This window comes from Sphaerodactylus townsendi, linkage group LG02 (assembly GCF_021028975.2).
Source record: "Sphaerodactylus townsendi isolate TG3544 linkage group LG02, MPM_Stown_v2.3, whole genome shotgun sequence".
NCBI classification, from domain to species: domain Eukaryota; kingdom Metazoa; phylum Chordata; class Lepidosauria; order Squamata; family Sphaerodactylidae; genus Sphaerodactylus; species Sphaerodactylus townsendi.
Genome location: NC_059426.1, coordinates 144,281,387 through 144,306,633, shown reverse-complemented (window position 1 = coordinate 144,306,633; position 25,247 = coordinate 144,281,387). Strand labels below are relative to the sequence as shown.

General features: G+C 44.4%; 1 protein-coding gene across 3 annotated transcripts in view; it reads left to right on the top strand.

The window, feature by feature from the left end:
• ALKBH1 (alkB homolog 1, histone H2A dioxygenase) overlaps positions 1-23,304 on the top strand; it is a 32,032-nt gene extending 8,728 nt beyond the window's left edge. Inside the window, exons 2-7 of one of the 3 annotated variants that reach the window (XR_007243533.1) lie at positions 1,960-2,068; positions 2,301-2,463; positions 7,410-7,500; positions 8,334-8,527; positions 10,996-12,239; positions 23,286-23,304. Coding sequence is in view for 1 of the 3 variants with exons in the window: in XM_048485019.1 (XP_048340976.1) it covers positions 1,960-2,068; positions 2,301-2,463; positions 7,410-7,500; positions 8,334-8,527; positions 10,996-11,419 (981 nt within the window). In the remaining 2 variants the exon portion in view is untranslated. Of the gene's footprint in view, positions 1-1,959; positions 2,069-2,300; positions 2,464-7,409; positions 7,501-8,333; positions 8,528-10,995; positions 13,743-15,292; positions 16,188-23,285 lie in introns of those variants that run through there. The other 2 variants (XR_007243532.1, XM_048485019.1) reach the window with 2 other exon arrangements.
• The last annotated feature ends 1,943 nt before the right edge of the window (positions 23,305-25,247 follow it).

Sequence of the window (25,247 nt, the reverse complement as noted above, 5' to 3'; positions counted from 1 at the left end):
AAAATCAAGAGAGTCAAAACCGCCCAGGATGCTTGGAGGTTATTTAAAAACATAGTAATAAAAGCTTAGCGAACGTGTTCCACAGGTTAGAAAAGGCAGTCCCAAACCAAAAAAGAAAGCCACCATGGTTAACAAGAGAGGTTGAGGAAATTATCAGAAAAAAGGAAATGTCTTTTAGAAAATGGAAGTCCAGTTTGGCTGATGTGCAGCCATGAGAGGGAACAGCCAAATGGTGGCAAAAGAGAAGCAAGTTAGCTGTGGGTGAGGCAAAAAAAAGGATTATGAGGAATGCATGGCTGCGAACATCAAGACCAGCAAACAAACAGTTCTTCAAGTACATCAAAAAAGCAGGAAGCCAGCAAGGGAAGCGGTAGGCCCGTTAGATGACAAAGGAACAAAGGGTGTGCTAAAGATGGCAGGGAGATTGCAGAGAAGCTGAATGAATTCCTCCTTTGCATCTGTTCCTCACCCAAGAGGAAGTATTAGGAAAATTCCTGCACTCCGAACCAAGCTTCTTAAGAAGCGAATGCGAGGAACCATGCAAAGATAGTGGTAGACAAGGAAGAAGTTCTGGCAGCCATTGATAAATCCAAATGTTACCAAATCCCCTGGCCCAGATTGGATTCACCCAAGAGTTCTTAAAGAGCTCAAGCATGAAATTGCTGATCTTCTCACTTTTAATATGCAACTTATCCCTGAAATCAGGCTCCATCCCTGAAGACTGAAGATGGCCAATGGTCACACCAATCTTTAAGAAAGGATCTAGGGGGGACCCGGGAAATTACAGGCTAGTCAGTTTGACATCTGTTCCTAGTAAATTAGTCAAATCTATCATTAAAGATAAAATTATAAAACATGTAGAAAAGCAAGACCTGCTGAGAAAGAGTCAGCATGGCTTTTGCAGAGGCAAATCCTGTCTTACAAACTTACTAGAGCTCTTTGAGGGTGTAAACAGGCATGTGGACAGGGGTGAACCGGTGGACATTGTCTACTTGGATTTCCAAAAGGCCTTTGACAAAGTTCCTCACCAGAGGAAGCAACAGCCGTAGAAGGCCATTGCGTTCACATCCTACATGTGAGCTCCCAAAGGCACCTGGTGGGCCACTGCGAGTAGCAGAGAGCTGGACTAGATGGACTTTGGTCTGATCCAGCTGGCTTGTTCTTATGTTCTTATGCTGTCCCCCTTACCCAGACCAAAGCTGGGGAGGACAAGGGGGGTTCCTACTCTGATCTGGAGGAACCAGGTTTGATTCTCAGCTCTGGCGCTTGAGTTGTGGAGGCTTACCTGAGGAATTCAGATTAGCCTGTGCACTCTCACACATTCCAGCTGGGTGACCTTGAGCTAGTCACAGCTTTTCGGAGCTCTCTCAGCCCCACCCACCTCACAGGGTGTTTGTTGTAAAGTGTGTGTATGTGTGTGTAAAAAGTGCTGTGAATTCGCAGCCAGCTTACATGAGGATTTCAAGGTAAATGGTTGAGCAGAGGTGGTTTGCCTCTGTGGTGTAGTGGTTAAGAGCAGGTGGACTCTAATCTGGAGGACCAGGTTTGATTCCCCACTGTTCCATCTGAGCAGTGGAGTCTTATCTGGTGAAGCAGATGTTTCCCCACTCCTACATTCCAGCTGGGTGACTTTGGGCCAGTCAGAATTCTTCGGAGCTCTCTCAGCCCCACCCACCTCACAGGGTTTTTGTTGTGAGGGGGGAAGGGCAAGGAGATTGTAAGCCCCTTTGAGTCTCCTACAGGAGAGAAAGGGGGGATATAAATCCAAACTCCTCCTCCTCCTCCTCCTTCTTCTTCTATAGTTCTGGGCATTGGAGGTACTCTTAAGACTCTCAAGGTTATTGCGACTTTACAGTCAAGATCCTGCCTGCCCACCCTACCCCCGGATGACGAACAGGGGGCAAGCACAGATTTATGCGCCCCTGCTCACATGTCTGATGCCTGCCTTTCTTCTGCCAGGTGGTCAGTTCTCCCCTTGTTCTCTCTTCAGTAAGTGATCAAGATGCCTACACAGCAGGACTGAAGCCAGTTAGCTTGTGGAAAGCCTATGGTCTGGCTAACTACCCAGGTGAGTGTCTTTGGATATTAAACAAGACCAAAAAAAGTACTTCCTTTTGTGTTGGTCTCCTTCAACCTGTCATTTTTTTTCTGTATGAGAAACTGGTGTGTTGTTTGTGACTTTTTATATTCCAGTTATTATCCAAAAACACTGGTGAGAATACTGATACCAAGTTTGCATGCCGTGGTATTTCTAACTATGCTTTCTCTGCTCTTCCCCACCTATCCCTCTTTCTATCTAGGGTTTATATTTATCCCAAATCCGTTCCTTCCGGGCTGCCAGCGCCACTGGGTGAAACAATGTCTCAAGCAGTACACCCAGAAACCTAACGTGTGCAATTTGGATATGCACATGTCTTCTAAGGAGACCACGGATCTTTGGGGAAAGAGTCAGCAACAGCTGCGGTAAGTCAGGTGAAGGGAAAAGAGCACAACAGATAAGGTGTTGACTAAATTGATGTACTGTAGGGTAAGATCTTTGCCCAACTGAGAACATACACAGTGGTCTTGGGTACATATTGCACTTTTTCAGTCGCTTATTGATAAAATGGCTTTAGGAAGTTTACTGTGAGTGCAAATATAAGAAAGTTGAATTTCAAAAATTGTGAGGGTACCAGGGTCCTCTAAACTGGACCAAAAAAAGATCAAATAAAGGTAGTCCCCTGTGCAAGCCCCAGGTCATTACTGACCCATTTCACATCCCACTGTTTACTAGGTAGACTTTGTTTACAGGAGGTTTTGCCGCTGCCCTCCTCAGTCATCTACACTTTACCCCCAGCAAGCTGGGTACTCATTTCACTGACCTCGGAAGGATGAAACGCTGATTCAACCTGGAGCCAGCTACCTGAAATTCCTCCACATACAGACATCCTGCTGTAGAGAAGTGAGTTCAGCCTTCACATCAGTGGGTTTAGAAGCCCAATCTGAGATCTTTTGGAGACAGCTAGAAACACTGTGGTTCAGGAATAAGAACAATAGTGGCCCAGGAATGCTGAGCAATATACTGAAGCTGAGACTTGCTTTCAGCACACCTGTTTGAAGGAACCGGATGATGATGATGGAAGATCAGTTATGGCTTTTGGAGTAGAGTCTTTAGGAGAGTTACAGACTTCTAAATCTATTGCAGTCACTGGTCTTAGAAGGGTGTAATTCTATTTAGCATTGCATTGACAGTGTATTAAATTCAAGAGACCACTTTGTCTTAGTTAATAAGTTCCCTTCCGTCCAATACAAAAGCCTGTACTTTGAAATAACTGATTCTGACAGCATCAATGGCTTAGATGTTTGCTTTTCTATTCTTGGAATTCGAATCTTGTGGTTTATTAAATCTGAGCAGAAGAGATGATGATTATGTGTTTCAGTATCTTGCATGAGTGTTTTAATATATGTTATCTCAGAAGACTTTTACTATTCTCTTCAGTTCATTCATTCTTGTTAGATTTCAAGTGGCTTGCAGTACCATGGGTGACAGGGTTGCTCTCTTACCTCAAGTGCCTACCAAATTTATGTGAACAACTCTGGAGAATGGATTTTTAAAAATATTTTAAAACAATTGCATTTTGTTTTACTTCTGTGTAGATGGAAACAAAACTGTTATGTAGGAATAACGTCTTATTGCACAAGCTGACATGGGCCAGTAACAGTGAGGGAGAGAGAATGGATGGAATGATCATGCAAGCAGTTGAAAGACCCCAGACCCTTCCACACATGCAGAATAATGCACTTTCAATCCACTTTCACAGTTGTTTGCAAGTAGACTTTGCTATTCTGCACAGCTGCAAAGTGCATTGAAAGTGGATTGAAAATGCATTATTCTGCATATACGGAAGGGACCTCAGTTTTGCCATGTAAACAAAATGCCTTCACATTCCCTTTCAATGCAGCTTCTGCCTAATTTTGCAGAGGATTTTTTCAAGGTGCTTTTTAGGCAATTGGCGGGGAGGGGGACTGTGCTATGTAATACAAGCTAGGCTGAAGACTTGGATTGTTTCGATGTTTATGCCCTGCTTTTCTCCCCAGTGGAACTCAGTGTGACCTATATCATTCGTCTCTTCTTCATTTTATCATAAGCAGTCAGGTAGGCCATGTTGAGAAACTGACTAGCCCAAGGTTGCCTTGTGAGCTTCCATAGCAGAGCAGAGACTTTAGCTTGGGTCACCCAGATCTTGATCTAACTCTCTGGTTCTTCCAGATCCCGTTTCCGGATCATAAGAATGAACTGACCTAATTTGTTGTGCTGCTGCTCTGAGTTCTGATTATACATTTGAGCATCCAGTCAGACAAAGGGGCCAAAGCTTTAATTTAGGCTGAAGTGTGCTTGCAAAGTAACATATGTGAAGGTTGTCATTATTATTATTTCTGCCTTATCTGGTCCTCATTTTGATTTTTTCATTCTTTGATCGCAATCACATCAATCAGTCAGTGCTTTTCTCTGAAACATATTTGTGCAAATACATATGTTTGTACCAAAAAGATTTGCAGTCCTCCTTTTTCCATATATAAGTGGTATGCTGTATATAGGTGACGTGCTGGTGGCCTGCTCACTTTTTGGAACTTATATAAAAGGCTGGTATTTCTCTGTTGGGTGTGCTGAACTTTGGGCATGGGCACATTGGAATGCTCAGAATTGTGTCAGTCCTACAGATTCTATGCATCATTTTCTCCTTAAAAATTCAAACTACTTCAGGAAGCCAGACCCCCGCGCTGTGTAGGTCTGGGGCAGTGAGAAAAGTATGTGACCTAGTAGTTCATGTGTACAGTTTGGTGGGGCAGGGACCTTCTGTTCTCTTCTCCCTTTCGCTACATAGGCAAATTTGCAAAATCAATGTGGATTGGCTTTGGGTATCTCGGGTCAGTTTTGAAGGGAGCAAATTTGGATAATCAGGAAAGCTTTTACTATTGGTGATGTTTCAAAGGCTGTAATCCTCCTTTGGCTGCTGTGGCATTTGATCTTTCAGGGAGAGAGAAGGAAGTGAATTTCCTGTCTCCAGTTCCTTGCCAATTATGGTATCAGCATGAACCCTTCCCTTCCATCGTAAGGTGATTGTGAGAGTAAAAACTGACCATAGAAACCAGGTGAGCAAGCACACTCCATAGATTAGGAAAAAGTAATGTGGCTGGTATATTCCAGTTTGGCATTCATCTGCTGCCACTGGGTGGGAGAGAATTCAATACACAGCTGCTTCCCATTCCGACTAAAGGAGTACTGCAGAGTGAGATAGCTGGGAGAAATGATGGCAATTTCATTAAGTGCTTCCTGGAAAGTGTGCAGGGACAAAGTGCTGCCTGGGCAACTTCTATTAGAAGCAAGCCAGCAAGCCGACTGTCAAGTTCAGACTCAGGAGGAGAACTGAAGAAGAAACTGGTATTGAAGAAGGTGTATAATGAAAGCTAGGCACAATCAGTGAATCCAGATTTTTAGGCTAGTCCACTAAGTATTGGAAAGTCCAGTTGGATGATTGCATGTATCCAAGCAACCACAGCAGGGCTGAAGGGGAGCGGGCAGGGATAATTGTGTTTCATTGTTTGGTAGTGCATTCAGCTGTATGTCTTAGTAAATCTAACTGTCAACGTTTGCAGTGGGCAAAAGATATTTTAGCACTAATTTCTTAGTGAAGAGGAAAGTGATGCCAGCAGGAAGATGCAGAGTTGAATGGGTGCAGAGGGACATTTTTGGTTACTCTGCAGGCTCCCAGAGGCGTAGCTGGGCCAAACCGCCCGGTGCGCAGAGTGTTTTTTACGTTCCCCCCCCCCGCGGCGCCTCGCTAATAATACACACACACTCATCCCCCCTTCCCACACTTACCTACATTCCTTTTCTTTTTGTAGTACTTTTTGAGGCTGAAAAACGCGGCCTATTTATAGTTCAAGGAGAAAGCTGCCTGACGAACTATACTTCCCAGGAGACCTTGTGAGCCCCAAGGTCTCCTGGGAACTGTAGTTCCTCAGGCAGTTTTCCCCCTGAACTGTAACTAGGCAGCTTTTTTCAGCCTCAAAAAGTACTACAAAAAGGTTGGTGTGTGTGTGTGTGTGTGTGTGTGCGCGCGCGCGCTGCGGGGGGGGGCGCCGCGGGGGAGAGGGGGAGGGGCCAGGGGGCGATTTTGCACCCCCCAGGCGTGCGCCCGGTGCACGACGCACGCCCCCTGCCCCCTTGGCCCTCCGCCACTGCAAGCTCCCCAAAGGACATCTCTTGGCACTTGCAGCAGAACTTTTAATTGGCTCCCTCCCAAAGCTCATGAGGCAGGATTCGGGGCATCCAAGCCTGGTTCAAGATGCCTCATGCCTTTTTACCAAGGAATCTCTGACTTAGAACCCACATTTTTGATAACCGCAAAGATAACTGCAGAGGCAGCGTTCTGAAGATGCATCTCAGCTTTGATCTGTAGCACTCCCTGTCCTTCTAATTATGGACATCCTGCCACCAGATATGCAAAACTCTGCCACTTGTTCTGCTTTGCTGGTGGCCTTCTGCCTTGACCTTCACTTGTCACTGTTATTTGGTTCTGAACAGTATGGAAGATCAGATCTGCTCCACAGCACTGGCTTGTGAAATTGCCTGAAAACATTACGATCTTCCAGTGAGCGGTGCAGTAAATAATAAAAATTCAGAACATGACGACAGTGTCCATCTCTCTTGTATAAAAGCAGGCAGAGCTGACAAATCTGCCAAAGCATCCCTGGACACAACCAGTATCTGGGTTTTCAAAAGCAATGTTTGGAACCAAAAGCATCCCCAAATCACAAATCCAATCCTTCAGGGAAGGTGCAGTCCCATTTAGAACAGATACTTCCTCTTCCTACAGTGTGTATCTCCACCACCTTCTTGTTTCATCTGGATTAAGCTTTGTCTCCACTCATAAATATCTCCGTGCACCTGTTACAAGTTTTTTTAGCTTCACCTTGAAGTTGAAGGAAAGCTGGTTCAGTTTCTGCCAGTTAATTTTCCTTTGATAGTTCTGCCCCACTCTTTCTAACTAAATTTTATGTTGCCCTAAACAAATAGCGCTTTTTCTGTGTCACGGTACCCTAGACGTTTTCCACCTGATTACGCTCCCCTTCTTTTAGCTGTGGTGTGAGTTTTCAATATGTATAGTCCTTCCAGTTTTCCTCTGAAAGTGATTCTGCAGGTCACTTTGTTTTCCCTTTTTCTGTTTTCATCATCAGATCCGTCGCTGAAAATGCAAAACCAATTGTCCATTATTTCACTTCCATTTGCACAATTATAAGAACCGAGCTTTTTATGAATGGGGACTGAACTGTTCCAGGAACTGGTGTTTCTATCGGAAGCACTTGCAGAGCATATCTCATAAACAAAATTGATTTTGTTGATGTTTTGTTTTAAATGTTTCTAGAAACAAAAGCTCCAGCAAACGAGAGCCAAAAAGTTTACTGGAGAAGCTGCGCTGGGTGACTTTGGGATACCATTATAACTGGAACACCAAGGTATTTGAAGAAGCCAGGTTGCCATTTATTGGCCAACAGATCTTCTTAGCAATGTGTAGCTCTCAGTGAATGTGATAGTTGATATTGACTGAATTTATTCTTAGCATGGTTTGGAACTTCAAGCCTAGAGGCCACAGTCCAGTCTTTCTGCTGCAGGCATCACGGACTCCTGAAGCTACATGAAGCCAGAATAGCCTTTCTAATCAGATTGCAAACCTGAGGTAGAGTGAGTTTGTCTATCAGCATACTGCAGGCATGCTTAACCAAATGAGTTGCAGCCTTATCAGAACAGGATGAACTGCGTATTGTATGGCTCTAATAAGAAATCCAAGCTATTCAATCCCAGTCTTCTCATCAGAAACATCTAACGGAGCGGGATTACAGTTGAGGGATGGTTGTGTTTATGTATAGATGGAAAGATTGAAAAGAAGTCATATAATGAGAAACTTTTTCTAGTCTAAAAACTGCTCATTAGCTTCCCTGTACAGCATTCTTAAAGTCTCTTTTGCTTTTGTGACAGTGTTCAAAATTCACTAACTACCTTGCTTGTTCACAGTCGCAGGAGAAATTTGGTCCCCAGAGGTCATATATTTCAGGTCCCCAGAAGGCATCTGTTTCACTCAGGTGTTTCTGCAGATCCAAATACATGAGACACCTCTTAATTTTTGAGTAACCTTGGAGAAGGGTTGAGGATTTCAGAAGTTGTCAGCAAATCTTGCCTTTTAAGTCCTTCGAGGTCATTCTTTTTGCATGACTGTTAGATGTATTTGTAGGCAGGCTTTGTTATTCCAATTTAGTTTCCTCCGTGATTCCTTCCTATTTCCCTTCCCCAGAAATATTCAGCTGATCACTGTGCACCCTTTCCATCTGACCTGGCATTCCTTTCAAAGTGGGTGGCTGAAGCTTGTGGGTTTCCAGGCTTCAAAGCAGAGGCAGGGATCCTGAATTACTATCACTTAGATTCTTCTCTGGGGATTCACGTGGATGAGTCTGAGCTGGATCATTCTCAACCCCTCCTGTCATTCAGGTGAGCTATACAAAGGATTTTGTGCATTGTAAAAGGTAAGGCGTACCTGTTTATCTTCCATCAGAGGGATATCCCTTTTAAATTGTAGAACATTAAACCCTTTTGTGAGAAATGTAACTTTTCATTTTGGGATGTGTAAATTGTTGATCAAATGCTGGATTGTATCCACCCAGTTTTTTTACTACCTTATATACTCGCATATAAGTCTACTTTTTCAGCCCATTTTTTGTGCTGAAAAAGCCTTCTTCGACTTATACGCAAGTGAGGGTCCCACTTAATTCTTTCAGCCACTTCCTCTGCTCTGCTTTGCTCTCCTCTGCCTTCTTCTCTGCCTCCACCCTTTCAGCCGCTTTCTCAGCCTCCTTCTCTGCTTCGTTGTCCTCTGCCTTCTTCTCTGCCTTCCCCCCTTCAGCCGCTTTCTCTGCCTCTGCCTTCTTCTCGGTGGCGGCCAGCCCCTGGCTCTCGGCGGGTGACAGCCAGTTGACCTGGGTAAGCTGGACAAGCTGCGGGATGGAGAGGTCGGTGGCAGAGACCTTGGCATTGGTGAGATGGGGGGGTCAGTGGTAGAGACCCCCAATAGCACCTGACTGTATCTATTTTTTATTTTTGAAATTTACCAGTAGCTGCTGCATTTCCCACTCTAGACTTATACTCGAGTCAATAAGTTTTCCCAGTTTTTTGTGGTAAAATTAGGTGCCTCGACTTATATTCGGGTCAACTTATACACAAGTATATATGGTAGTAAAAAAGTATGGAGGCAGTCCTGTTTGACCACCTATGAAAGACTAGAGTGAGGATCGTGGGACATGTATGTATAAAAGCCATGTGGGATGAAGCTGTAGAAAGAAGGGAACTGGGTGAAATCAAGAGAAAAAGCTAGCTGGATCTAACCCAGTGAGATCAACATTATGGGCAACCGCATAGTAATAGCCCAGAGTTGGAGAATGGCTGGATTGCTGGATAGAAGACCAGTTCAGGGTATTGGACCTTTTACAGCCCAATCCAGCTCCCAGGGAGGGTGGTGTCATGACCCTCGCCAAAGTTAGCTCAGGTCCTGCCATGTTGTTTGTAAGAGTTCCTTCTCATGCTTTCGACCTGATCAAGAAAGTCACCAAGTCAAGAACATTATCTGCCTTTTTGAACTTGTGTGTCTGAGTGAAACCGTTCTCCTTCCCTCCACCTTTTCCCAGCCCATTCCTTTCCTGGGAACTATCTCACTTGAGAAGGGAGGAGGGGAAGATGCTGGGATCATATATTATTTTTTAAAATTATTTTTATTTTATTCGATTTGATAGACCGCCCTACCCCCGAAGGGCTCAGGGCGGCGTACAACAGTACAACAGCAAACACAATAAAAACAAATCGAATAATCCCAGTTAAAAATAATACAAAACCTTAAAACTATAGCAGCAGTAACCTTCAATATAATCTATGTCTTGTGAAAAGCTAGCCAGTTCAGACAATAAAGTTGCTATCCCACACTTGCTATCAATAAAACAAGAAGTCTACTCCCAAAGTACTGGTTCCTGTTACTTGGAACAAGACTGGGTTTGTGATTGGTGGGGACAGCATCCAGGTGGCTCAGGAAGCCTGCTAAAAGGGAACAAGCTCCTACACCCAGAAGCTTAATGAAGTTACGCCTCCTGAAAGTTAATGGAGTTACGCCACTCTCAGCCCCGGGCGGCGGTGTTTGCAGCCCTAAACCCTGAGTGGAAGCTGACTGAAGTCAGCTCCCCCCGCCCCATGCCAGCATCCAAGTGGATGCCAGCGTTGATCTGTGGCCACCCAGACTTCCAGGTTTCACTGCCGCAGAACTGAGGGGCAGGCAGGAGCTGGCACCTCTACCCTCTCCACCAGCAGGAGTGCCCCTTGCACTGGGGAAGGGGGCAAAAATGCCGACATGATCATTCAGACCCTCCCCCAGATGAATGGGGCTGCTGATCTTTTAATTTAATGCTTTATATGGAAAATATCAGAATATTTTTTCCTCTGGAGGAATCAGCTTGGAGGGATGATTGTTAGTGAAGAAACTTCTGGAGGAGGAAGGGTTAAGATGCCCCCTAACTTATGCTTTGGATCATAGCTTCTGTGACTATGATTGCATTTCATCACAGATTAAACATTTGGCATAAGCTCCAAGTGACTGCTTGTTATATGTGGTTTAGCCCCAAGAGGTACTTTGACTCAGCCATTGAGACCACTCAGATTTTAACGCGCTGCATTTATTCTTGTTGTTTTAGGGTTGAAAATGAACAAGATAAGGAATGGAAAATGCTTTGCTCTCTAAGATTAAATGAACGTAATTACATTACAAAAATAAAAATAAGAATAGGCATGATATACACCTGGCTGTCACCGAATTTCTAATATATTAAAAGGAATGGCGCTTATAACTCTTCCCAAATTTTTATGTAGGTACAACTTTGCTAACTAACTTTTTGCATCCTCTCTCTTGTTTCTCCCTCTAGTTTTGGACAGTCATCCATATTTTTGTTGGGGGGACTGAAACGAGATGAAGCTCCTGTGGCCATGTTGATACATAGTGGGGACATGATGGTCATGTCTGGATTCAGTCGCCTGCTATACCATGCTGTTCCCCGAGTTCTGCCCAATCTCGAGGGGAGACCTCTGCCTTCTTGTCTGGAGCTGCCTCTGCCTGCTGACCTTCCTATTGACTCCGTTATTGAGCCCTGCTCCCAAGATGATTGGCAGGTCTGTGCCAGGTATTTGGAAGGTTCCCGAATCAATATGACTGTCAGGCAAGTTCTGGCTGAAGGCCAGAGCTTCCCAACTGAATCTGGGGTGGAGAACAAACTGGATGCTCTTTCCAAAGGGTCCTATCATGAAGAGAACAGTGAAATCAAAAGACACAAACCTGATCCAGATAGCTGAGGCTACCTAGAAGACTTCGTTTCTTCCTGTGGTGACCTACTGTGAGGCCCAACCCAACCTACAGCCACTCCCCTGGACCCAGGGAGGCCCAAAGATGCCAGTGAAGGGGCTTAGAGGTGATGCAGAGTTGACCAGAAGTCATGACTGGCATCCCCGTTGCTGGCTCGTCCAGAATAGTGGCAGGTGGATTTTGTAATAGATCCATCTCATGATCTGAAGGCATAATGATGGAGCAACCCAACTGAAGCTAAGCTAGTCTGGACCTGACTAGGGCCTGTTTAAGAGACCCCGTGGGAACCACAAAAGAACTGTCAATAACAAACCACATTTTCAATTAGCTTGAAATTACAATGAACCTCCAAAAGCATTGTCTGCAGCCACTTAAGGTACATCCCTGCCTGGAAGTCATTGGTTTACCCTGAATACTTCTCTGCTGGAGTCATGCTGTGTCATCTAGATACTTGCTGTATGCCTCACAATGTGTTTATTACCCTTTGACTGGTGCAGAGGGTTCATTTTGTGAGGGGGGGATGGGGCTCTTTCTTTAAAACACTCTCAGTTCCTGGAGCAAAATAATTAGGGATTGTCTAGTGATTTTTTTTCTATTCATGATGTCCTTTTCTCTCCTTTTCCTGTGAATACTGAAACCACCCTGCTCCAAGTGTCAGGGCCTATTTTGTTCCCTGCATAATACAATCTGTGCAGCCTGCCTCCTTTTGGAGCGGACTGAAGAGAATTACTTTACAAGCAGGAACAATGAAGTTGTAGACGAAGCACCCAGGAAGAAAATTAATCAGCGACTATCTCTACTGCCCAAAAGGTAAATATATTGAAACAAATAAGGACAACACAGTCTTCTGTGCCCATCTGTTTTAGTATTCCAACGTCCCTATCTGGTTTTTAATGCAATTTTAATTGCCCGAGTGCAGTGCTCTGTCCCTGGGGTGTTTTGCCGCTCTTTCCCCATGAATAAGCTTACTCTGCTTTAAATTAAAGATCCCTATCTGTCTTGGAGAGCTCCCCCCCCCCCATCTCCTGCTTAGTTATTTTGCAGTATTGTTCATGCTGCTTGGAACAGCTCTTTTCACTTCTTTCTTCTGACTGTGTTCAGTTCTTCTGCCCCTAATCCACCACTACCACGGTGGGACAGACAGTATCTGCTCACTTTTGTGGAACTACTTGCTTTAATTGAATGGTTGGGTTTTATTGAACAGAGTCTGAAGTGACTTTGCCACAATGTATCTTCGTAATACTATGCCCTGGTGTGAATTTGGTCGTTGCCAATAGATAGATAGGCAGGCCAGTTGCTGTTAGCATAGTTGGATTTGCAGTGGGATATGCACCCAGGCACGAGTCCATAAGATTGCATCATTAGGAATGTAAAGCCTTTGTGGGGGTGGGAGGTTTTTGTGAGCCAAAGAAGAGGGGTAGGGAAGGATGAGACTGTAGTTCAGAAGATCAATGATTTGTTGTTGGTCTTTCTGTGGAAGCATGTGAAAGCAAGATCTAGCCATTTTCCCTCTTGTCTGCCTTAGAATCAGGAACAAGGTCAAGATCTGAGCTCGCGTTATTGCATTTTCATTAGGGTTTTTTTAGTTTTATAAGGAGGAAGTAGGGTTGGCCATGGTCAGAACTTGGATGAGAGACCACCAAGAGAGAATGGAGTTGTTATGCAGACAGACACGTAGAGGCAATGGGGACAACCGGGCCGGCTTGTCCTGGGTGCTGCCATTGCTGTCACGTGTCGGGGGCGGGGCAGGAGGGGGCGTGCGGGCAGCTCATGCCCCAGGGTCAGTTCCCCTTCCCTTCATCACTGTGTGCAGAGGAAAGCAATGGCAAACCTCTCTGCTCCTCTCTGGGCTTGAACACTATAGTTGGAGTCATTGTGACTTGGTTACAACTCAATGGCAAATTGTCTCAAGTGTTAGAACGCACACACCCAAAACATGGGTATTAAATTTCTCATAATTATTATATGTCACTTGGAAGGTCATAACATTTGGCAAATCTTGGTATTATACATATAAATGCTACAGTAAGTAATGTGCCCCCAGTTTCCTTTTGCGAAATATGCAGGAAATCTATTCCTGTTTCTGCTATTTGCAAAAAAAAAAGTAGGGGATATTTCCAATTAACAGCAAGTCTGTCTTTGGAACTAAGACAATCTATTAAATTCTGCCAAGAGATTAGGAAACTTCACCCTCTCAGAGTGTATTTTAAAACTTTGCTCATCAAAGTGACTGCCTTATCAATTTTGTTGTCCTAGTCTTAATTCTTTTTTCTTTTATACTGCTAACTGAAATAAATTAATTTGCTAGATAAACCTTGATGCATTCATTTACTGGAATGCAGACATCTATTTATTTATATACCACCTAAAATTGCTAGATACTACACGGAAATTAAATTTAATTAATTACAGTGTTGCAATCTAAAGAAAAAACAAGGCGTATCATGGGGGAGAAGAAAATCAAACAGAATGCAGGTGACTGAGGGAGAGTTGCAATAAATAAATTGGCATGTACAATGACTATGACGGACTGGGAAAAACCTATCATTCACTAGGGTGAGCACTGCAGGGTCCTCTTGATGGAAAAAGCCACGGGAATCATGCATATTTGCCATCCTTGATTTGTTCTGTGTAGTAATAGCAAGTTATTCAAATACTTTCAATCTTGACATGAAAGGCAGGTACATGTAATGGTCTTATTGCTTCAAGAGGAAAAAAAACCCTAAAGGTTTTTTTAAAAAATTTGTTTCAGTTGTACTCTTCTTTTCTCTCCAGTGGGGAATCGAAGTGGACTCACATTGTTCTTCTCTCCTGTGAGGTAGGGTAAGCTCAGGGCCAGAACTAGGGGGAACTTCGCCCAGGGCATGTGTGCACCCTGCGCCCCGAAACGTCCTCACCACGCCCCTCACCGGCGCGTGCCCAGTGCATCGCAGACACCCCCATCCCCTTGGTTCTACGCCACTGAGTAAGCTGATATTTATTTCTTACATTTTGTATTTGAAACATGTATGGACCCAGTATAAATCTCCCCCCACAGTGGGGTGGGGGGAGATTCATACTGGGTCCATCCAGGTTCCTAGACTGACACTGACCACTGTACCACACTGGACCTCTAATTCCTTTGGAATCTGATTCCCAATCACTTGTTCTTTTTATCCATTTAAAGTATTTATTTCTTACATTTTGTATTTGAAACATGTATGAGGTTGCCTACAAAATGTTATAGACTATGCTGCTGTTCATTGGCTGGTTCATATTTGGGCATGGAATGGGCTTGGATCTGACGCCTTCCTTCCATTTCCACAGCTCACTTTTTCTGTTGCCCCAATGCTGTGAGCTTCCACTTATTGAAATCTGTGTCCTTCAGTAAACCAAAAAGCTCTAGCACTGGAGGAATGCCTTCGCAGAAGACCAAAACATAGCATCCAAGCCACAGTAGCTGGAGATGGCTTGCTGTAAATAGAAATGTATGAAACAGATGTGCATGTATGTAAAGTGCTGTCAAGTGGCAGCTGACTTATGGCAAACGCATAGGATTTTCAAGGCTAGCGAGTAAGCAGAGGTAGCTTTCCATTGCCGCCCTCTGCAAAGTCTTCCTTGGTGATCTGTGATCCAAGCACTGACCCAGCTTAGCTTCCAAGATCAGCTATACTAAACCATTCCAGATCCCCAGTTGGACTACATGAAGATATGAAAATAAGCCCCAGACTGCATGCACAGATCTATCCTGTTAAAGTCAAGGAGGACTTACCTCTCTATGATACTATGTTACTGTGATGACTCCTTCCCATTGTTTTGAGCTAAAGATTTGAATTAATGAGTCACCCAAGTCATTTCATCTCCCTTTTTATCTGTCGTTCAAGGGGCAGCTTGAAGAGACTGGCTCTGGAAGAAGAGGGAGATTAATTATTTTCTCTGTACTGTTATGCGCATCTAAATTGCCCTTTCAAGTTATTTACCCGTGGGCCGTGGCGGTGGTATAAATCCAAGAAACATGTATTACTGATGCCCTGGTGCAAGTTTCATATCAGGCTACCATTCCTTGTTGAGTTCAAATTCTGGCAGAATTCAAACATGGCAGTAAACCATGGGTTTCGCACTAGGATTTGTGGCTACTTTGTAAACACAGTTTGAACTATTATGATGTCTGAACTCACACACAATTGGCTGTATCACACCATCCCTTGAAGCCTGTTGCTGCAGTGACAGCAGTTTTTGGAAGGTGCTGGGAGAAGCAGGCAAAACTGAGGTTGAAATACAAACAGGGATTTGCTATTTATGGCTTGTAGACTAGCCAGAATTTATTGCATAAGCCACAGTCTAAACAAAATACAGAATAGCATGACATCTGCATGCAGCCTCAGTAGTTTGCCTGGGTTAGGTTTGACTTCAGTGTGAAATCAATCTGATTCTCTTGCTAGTCTGCAAACCTAATCTCAGTGGTACAATTCAGTAATATCACTTGATGCTGAGCGTCTGTATAGACTGTTCATGAGATGGCTCATGAACTCAAGCCAGACTTCTGGTTATATTGCTACAGGTTAGTGGCAGAACATCTATTTTGCATGCATAAGGTCATGGATTCAGTCTGTAGAATCTCCGATTATAGCATCATTAGGTATTATAAAACACCTTTGAGACTTTGAGGAGTTTCTGCTAGTCAGACAAAGTACAGAAGGAGGAGGAGGAGTTTGGATTTATATCCTCCCTTTCTCTCCTGGAGGTGACTCAAAGGGGCTTACAATCTCCTTGCCCTTCCCCCCCTCACAACAACCACCCTGTGAGGTAGGTGGGGCTGAGAGAGCTCAGAAAAGCTGTGACTAGCCCAAGGTCACCCAGCTGGCATGTGTGGGAGTGCACAGGCTAATCTGAATTCCCCAGATAAGCCTCCACAGCTCAAAGGGCAGAGCAGAGAATCAAACCTGGTTCCTCCAGATTAGAATGCACCTGCTCGTAACTCACTACGCCACTGCTGCTCTGCTCTGATCTATATGGACCAACAATCTGCCTCGGTATGTAGCAGATTCATGCATTTATCAATGTTTCAAGTCTACACGTGGCTCTCAATCAGTAAAGGGTTGCATGGGAATTAGTATGTCCCACAATGCAGCAGCTGTCTCTGCTTTCTCTATCTAGCTGCTGGCTAGGATTGGCTGTGCAACCGAAGAAAGTAAACATGCAAGGACGTTGCCCGCTTTCCCTACCCCCTTCTTATCTTTGCAAGCCTGTAGAGAGGAGGAGAAAGAGAAAGTGAACAGGGAAAGCAGATTAGTCACGGTGCCAGCTTGTGCTTGCCTCATCCTTCCCCTTTTATTAGTCTTGAACAGCCATCATTTTTATTGTTGCCTGTTACAGCCTAGAATGGCATGAGTCAAAGAAGTGCACAGAGTTTCCATCCATGCCTTTTCTCCCCCACTTCGGTTTCATTAATGTTGCCCAGCTGGGAGGAGGTGGTTTCTTGGGTGGGAGACCCTTCGCTGTTCCATGGGAAAAGAAAACCAGAGTTGTGAAGATTTTCACTGCCTGAGTTCAATTAATCATGCATATGATCGCATCCTTTCAGTACAGTAGTGAGTTCCATTGATTCCAGTAGGGTTTATTCATAGGAAGCCCTGACCTGGATAACTCTTGTCAGATCTCAGAAGCGAAGTAGGGTCAGCCCTGGTAAGTATTTGGATGGGCAGCTTCCACAGAATACCTCGCTTTAAGTCAGCTGTGAGGAGACAGCACCAAAAAAATATTCATAAGAAAGATGAATGGGCCTCCTTCCTTACAATTGGATCCTATTCATGCTTACTTAGAAAAAAGGGTGCATAAGGCTCCAGCTAAATCTATGCATGTTGATTTGGTCATCAGAGATAAACATACTTCATCTTGTATCAAAGACTTTCACGGCCAGATTCAACTGGTTGGTGGTTTTCCGGGCTGTGTGGCCATGGTCCGGTAGGTCTTGTTCCTAACGTTTTGCCTGCAAGTTTGGCTTTTCTCTGTGATACACCTCTGAAGATGCCAGCCACGGATGCTGGCAAAACGTTAGGAACAAGATCTACCAGATCACGGACACACAGTCCAGAAAACCCACAACATACCTCATCTTGATTTACACCTGAAGAATAAAAGGACAAGTGTTCTGTATTAAGACTATGGTTTCCACATCTGGTCTCTCAACTATTCCTTTCTGTCTTTTGTCCTATGCTTGAGAGAGAGACAAGAAATATTTTTTTCTCATTAACAGAACATCTTGTTGATTAGGGTGCAAGGTGGAATCAAGAGTTCAGTTTGCTGTGGCAAATTACAGCCATAACGAGGCACAGAGAAGAGCCAAGTGATGAGAATTGGAGATGGCTATTGATTTTTGAATGATGGAAGATCCAGCATAAAGTAGCAGCTCCAGAAGCCAGGCTCATTCCTCATGTCATGTTTCTTGTTTCAATACAGTCAGCACGGTGCGAGGACAGCCAAGTAAGGAGGTGTTTAATGAGCTTTGGAAGAGCTCCTGGCTTAGAAAGAACAGAATCAAGCTGTGAAGGATTTTGTTATCCTCTCTTTTCTCTGAGATTTTAGGGAGTGGTGACTGCTGGGATCCAAGTGCGTGTTTCCTGGGAAGAAAGTACTTCAAGTAATTGTGTTTAGAATTAGAGTACGAAACTAAGACCAAACTGAACATACTGAAGTCTATGGGTTTGCCGTGTGGCAAAGACCACAGCAAAGTAGACTGAGGTGTATCCCTCCCATGTCTCTTTTCAACTGCCAAAACAGCCTCTGTTTCAGCACTTCAAAGTGTTGGTAGTGAAGTACTTTGCACTGTCTCTTAACCTAAAACTTCACACTTGAAGCCTTGCACAGGGATTCAGAGAGATAAAGGGGTCAAGGCACCGGGCATCCATTCTCCGATGCTCTGACACTATGCCTTAGATGTGTAGATTGTTACTCTCAGGGAAACTTTCTTCCACATTTTATGTTTTCTCTACACACCTCTTCTCCATCTTGCAACCATGAGGGCAGGACACAGGTCCCCACTGGCATAATGCCCATTGGGCAAGGTGGGCAGCTGCCCAGGGCATCACCTTGTGGGGGGCATCAAAATACTGGGTTCGTTTTTGGGTATTTTAGTGGTTTTTCCATTTTTGGTCTGCAGAGGGCACAGTTTTTAGGCTAGCAGCACCAAAATTTCAGCGTATCATCAGGAGACTGTCCTTATGCTGCCCCCCAGGTTTGGTGAGGTTTGGTTCAGGGAGTCCAAAGTTATGGACTCCCAAAGGGGGTGCCCCTATCCCCCATTGTTTCCAATGGGAGCTAATAGGAGATGGGGGGCTACAGTTTTGAGGGTCCATAACTTTGGCCCCCCTGAACCAAACTGCACCAAACTTGGGGGGTATCATTAGGGAAGTCTCCTGATGAGACCCTGAAAGCTTTGAGACTGTGCCTTCAGAAATGTGCCCCCACAGCCTGCAACCCCCATTGACAGCAATGCAGAAAACTCAATGCAGAACAAAGATTCTTGGGCAAATTTCTAGGATGTTCCTGCAGGGGGTCATTTTTGGATGTATCGGCACCAAAATTTCAGGGTATCATCTGGAGATGATGGCACCTCCCAAGTTTGGTGCAGTTTGGTTCAGGGGGGCCAAAGTTATGGACCCTCAAAACTGTAGCCCCCATCTCCTATTAGCTCCCATTGGAAACAATGGGGGATAGGGGCACCCCCTTTGGGAGTCCATAACTCTGGACTCCTTGAACCAAACCCCACCAAACTTGGGGAGTAGCATAAGGACAGTCTCCTGATGATATGCTGAAATTGTGGTGCTGATATGTCTAAAAATGCACCCCCTGCAGGCACCAATGTCCTGGTGCAAAAAAAATTTTGGTCATGGTGGAGTGGCCGCCCATGGGTGGGGGGGCATCCAACTCAGGTTTTGCCCAGGGCTACAGTTTGCCCAGGGCTGCCTTGTTACGCCCCTGCAGGTCCCATATCTCCTTCCATATCTACACTGTATAGAAATAGAGTTCCTATAATAACTCAAGTATACTATTTTGAATAAAGACTCTGAGTAATTGTGTTGCTGGAACACATAGAGACTAGGTGGGCTTTGCTGTGCTCAATAGCCTTTCAGCATTCTGCTAAATTTACCAAATTTTTGTATACATATGAAAACAAAAATGGAGATTTTTGGAGTTAATGGAGGCCAGATATAATACAAAAGACATTGTGGCTTTGGGGGGGAGGAGTATAGCACCCTCCTGCAAACCTAATCATGATCAGGCCATCATATCATTTTAAAATTATTTTAAAATGGCATCCATGTCCACAGGTCAGACAAGTGGATACCATCTCATCTATTTGGGCTCTGATAGAAGTAAATTAGAGGCCAAATATCCCACTGCCCTAAATAGGAGAAGAACAACGGTTGGATCCAGCCAGCTCTTCCACTCAGTCTTACCTGATTCTCTTTCCTTATTACATATGTTCCTCCACATGACTTTTCTGCACCTGGATTCCAGGATCTTCAGTGTAGGGGTGGGGGGGGTCCTTTTCTCATCAATAAAAAAGCTAATTGGATCCAACACAATGAGCATTTTGACTAGTTTTGTTTATGAGCCAAACTTGGGGGGGGGGGGGGCAGACAGCCAACTATTAGTATGTGTATTTCAATTTCCACAAACTGGCTATATGAGGATTCACCTAGCACTCCTGGAAATGGGGAATGCAAAGCAGTCAGTACTGGCTAGGCATAACAAACACTTGTAAGACTGGAAACTCATGAGGGCCTCTTTGTGACATCCAAGATTTGTGTGTTTGCTGAGTAACAGCACAAGAACTTGAAATAAATATGCCAAAGGAATTTGTCTCCCGGACTCACATGTGTCCTTTCTATCAAGACCAGAATACATGGGCAGAGATGGCTACAGCGAGCGATTCCCTCCATGCTATCTTTTCCTGATCATATGGTCCTACAGAACCGCCATTTGTGAAATCATGTTACCATACTTACGTGGCTGCGTGCAGATTTTGCAGCAGAGCCAACATTAGCTCCAGAGAAAATTTTAAAAAGGAGAAAGACATTTCCTCATGGTTGTAGAGAAACGCTTGAAAACACGTTCGCAAAAGGGTGCCCTGATGAAATGGAATTTATGTTCTACATGGAAATCTGTCTCTTTCTCCTAGTAATTTCCCTATATCATATTGTTACCGTATCATTGGGGTGTGGGGTTAGTCCTTATTCTTCAAAATACCACTGTGAATAAATAATATACATTCAGATATTTTGACACCACACTTCACGCATATTTTAAACAGGTGTACACAAGAGACCTACAAAGCTGTAACTTTTGAGGGAGCTAACTAGCAAGCACCTCGTTTCAAATAGTACTTGAAACACGGCATATATTCCTCTACAAAAGTCAGGGAATAACCATTCCATTCAAAATGGAAGATGAATCTATTGCCTTTTCAGCCATGAATACATCGTATGAGGCAAAAGAGAGAAGAACAGTGTTGCCATGGCAATTATTCACTTCATTTAACAGCAAAACTAGCCTCCTGTTTTGTCATGAACAAACCTCTCTGGTGCAATGCATATGTAGCACTATAATCTGCTGTTCCTAATTAATAATACTTACAAAGCTTGTCAGGTCAATTATCTTTAGATTATTAGCTTTCAAAGGATTTGTGCTTCTGCAAGCAGCTCTACTTCAGTCAAGTGGTGCAGCCCTTGCAAAGCTGATCTTCTAGTTTTTGATAAAGTTGTCATTTTTTTAAAATGTCCCCACTTTTGTGCCTTTGACAGCAGCCAGGCATTCATAAATGTTGTTGGCAAAGTTTTTCCTGTCAGGAAGATATTTAGCAGTATTTAGGGTTGGATCCCATGACAGCCTTCTGCAAAGTGCAAGATTTTAATCTAGTAGCACATTAAAGTCCAACAAGATTTCCTGGGTATTAGCATTTAGGTTGAAAGCGGGTTGACACTCCTAGACTTAAATCTTGCTTTTCTGCTTGGATAGGGGGGAAATGGTAAGATAACTTCTGCAAACTTCTATTCACAGAGGCCTCAGGGCCAGATTTTTCTGTGGCCCTTTCCGCATGGGCCAAAAACGACGGCCTGGGGGCGGTAAAAACACCGTCCCCAGGCCGCCGTTCGCACAGGCTGCGTTGCAGCAGCGCCGACCTGACTGCCCTCCCCCTCCCCCAGGGCAGCGTCAGGCTGCCCTAAACAACAACCCTTTAAAGGGCTGTTGTTGGGGGAAAAGCGTCTTCCCGGCGGCGCGGTGCGAACCGCGCTGCCGGGAACACGCTGTCTCCCTGCCCTGTCCCACTCACCTTGTCCCCGTCGTCGCCTGCTGGCCGTCGAAGCCCCGCCCACGCTGTCCTCCGACCCCTGGAGGTCGGAGGGCAGCGCTTAATGACGGGCCAAGGTGAGGGACAGGGCAGGGGAAGAGGCGGAGTCAGCCTGCCGCTTGCTGGCCTCTGCTGCGGCTCTGGCCCCGCATGCAGCATGCGAGTTTTTTTCGCCTCCACGCCATGAATTCTCACCGCGGAGGTTACAGGGAGGCCGTGCGGAAACGGCCTGTCTTTCTTCTTTACACAGCACTACCAAAACAATCATCTCTGAAAAAAAACCCTATGGCTAGGAAGTGGAATGGGGAAGCTTTGAGGAAATTGCCTTATGGATTGAAAAATATCCAACCCCCATTCTGGCCTGTAGATTCTTTATACCCAGCCACCCATTATTTAGAGATACACATGCTTTAAATTAAATAGTGGTAGCATGTAAGCTATGTGCTTCCTAAAGGACTCTTATTTGGAAACCTTTTGACTGAGGATGTACTTATATGGGAGGTAAATAGAGAATTCTGCTTCTTAGATTTTGTTTTTTACTTAATAGAAGAGACACAGATAGAGTGTTCAGTAAAGTATTTAACAAAGTAAATGTGAAGAAAAATGTACAGTTTAGTAGTGAAAGCAGCACTGAGAGCAGTTGGGGGAAACAAATTACCAGGTACAGATGGGGTATCAGTAAAGCTGTTTCAAGCCACAGAAATGGAGTCCATCAGAATCAACAAGAACATGCCAACAAATATGGAAAATAACACAATGGTCCACAGACTGGAAACAGTCAATTACATTCCATTTCCAAAAAAAGGAGACATCAAAAATTGTAGCAACTATCAGACCATCACATTAATTTCTCCCATGAGCAAAGCAATGCTTAAAATCTGTACCTATATATGGGGTGAGAAAGTTAAAGCAGAAAGCACCAAAGCTGGAGTACAGCTGACCATCAAGAAGACAAAACAAATTACTGAACTTTAACACTGACATATGAGAAAGCTTAAATTTTAATTATGCTTAAAATTATTATGTATTTTACTGATATTTAATTGTTTAATATATCTTGCTGTGTTGTATGTTATACTGCTTGATACTGTAATTGTTATATTGTGATTTATGATTGTTGCTGTTTACAATTATTTTGTTATTGCTTTTGCTGTTGCTCTTGCTGTTGTTCAGCGCCCTGAGCCCCTTGGGAGAGGGCGGGATGTAAATTAAATATGAAATGAAATGAAGAATTTCTGTTCCTTAGAAAGTCTTCCTATCCAAACAGCAGGGTGCCTGTCTGCAGCCACACCTGGATTTCCCAGATCCTGGTCTGACACCTTAACCACTACCCCACACTGGCTATTAGAAAATACCGTAATGCTAGGAAAAGTTGAGGGCAGCAGAAAAAGGGGAAGACCCAAGATGAGATCGACTGACTTTGCTATCTTCATTGTTACTCCCATGCTATAGACTTCATTGTTACTCATACCTATTCAGATGCCCTCACCTATTGACCTGGCTATCTTCTTTGTTACTTACAGACAATGTTTCTTCACCCACCCTGGACACTCCAACAGGTATATATACTACACTTGCTTTCCCAACATCAGATCCTCTGAAGATGCCAGCCACAGATGCAGGCGAAACGTCAGGAGAGAATGCTGCTAGAACATGGCCACACAGCCCGGAAACCACACAGCACCCAAAAGCACTTCTGTTTTAGCAAAAGTCTTTATTCAGAAACAGCGCTTCAGATAAAATACACCATCAGTTGTTTATTGACAGAACTGGGAAAAAACCACAGGGTTTTTCCACCCCCCACATGACTCCCACAGGGGTGCCCGGACCGTTTGTCCCTGGATGTCCCTGTGGCAGCTACGCCGCTTGCCCCACTCAATCAAACTTGCTATCAATCAAGTCACACACTCCTCCCCAGAGAAACCCAACTCGCCCCTCAGCTAGAAAGGAATGCAGCCAGGTTTCTTTTCATGAGCCACAGGCAGAGGTATTGCTTCCTGGGTTTCCTTCTTATAAAGTTCTACACGACTTTGGATATGTTATTAAACAGGGGAAAAAACTGTCTCCAAATCTGACAATCAAATCAATGCAACTGGCAGCTTGAATAAGTACGTTGTTGTTGGTTCTTGCAGCAGATTGTAAAGGTTTATATTAAGTAAATCTCTCATTAGAACTCAGGCTTCCTGCTTAAAGGAACCTCATCAAGTCAGAGAACAAGACGAGACATTTCCAAATGTCCTGAATTCAATGCAACCCTTAATCAACTGGAAGAGTTCTCTCATTCTAGGGACATAGTAGTCCAGGAAGTTGTTAAAAATGAAGAGGAACAAACCCCAAAGGCTCATTATTTACTAATTTATTTAATTTAGTCATCCTTTCTGGTTGAGCATCCAGGCAGCTTACAGAATTCACAGACAGCACGATAAAAGAACAGTATAATACTTACAATAAAACACACAATAAAGCTGAATTACAGAATTAGAAAACAAGGAAATGAAACAATATAATATAACCAACAGGCAACAAAAAGAGGGAGAAAAGATTTTTCAGACATTAAAACTGCAGGGTGTGCTTCAGAGTCACTGGTGGAAACATTCCCCCAAACACCATTCTGCAAAAGGGTGGAAACGGGATCCTGTCCCCTGCTATCAATCAAGATAGATGGGGAGGAAAAACACAGTCTGTCATATTATGGAATACAAAATGGAGGGAGCCCATAGCCTGTCCCAAGGTTTAAACCTGGGTTGGGAGAAGGCGCTCCTGCATAAGAAGATAGCCCCTCTTACATTGTGAAAGGCATCCTGCAGTCTGTCTGGTATGGGAAAGAATCCTTGCACGCGCATGACATTTCTGATGCAATTCTCCCCCTCCATGGCCACTCCTGGTATAACAGCTTAATACCACACAGATGACAATGGGTAGAAACACCCAGTTTTCTGTAAAAAGTCGCACACTCTCAGGTATGATCTGCTTTGACCAGCACCTCAGCTTGCTGAACAAGAAACACAAGACTCATTGTGTGTACGTTTCTTTGATTTATCCTTGTGTATGGACAGTAGTAATTAGAGTTGCTAGCTCGGCAAGCTATTTGCACCCAGATTTGAACGGGTCAGGCTAGTCAGATCACACCAGCTCTGAGAAGCTAAGCAGGGTTGCCTCCAGTTAGTATTGAAATGGGAGACCACCAAGCAGTGGCATAGCTGTAATGGGGGCATCTGGGGACAAATGCCCAGGGTGCCCCCCAGTGAGTCACGTCGCCCCCCACACCACCACCCCTTCCCCTCGCCCTGCCCTGCCAGGTCTGGCAGAAGCTTTTCAGCCAGCTGCAAAGAGCAGCCAGCTGAACTAAGGTAAGTTGTTGGGGGGGAGGGGCTGCGAGGGTGCCCCCCCCCCCAGGGATGGAGGGGTTCTCTGGTTGAAACCCCTCCCATTACATGTCTGGCTTGCTTGAAACAATGCATGGAATGGAACAGCCGGAAAGCCCT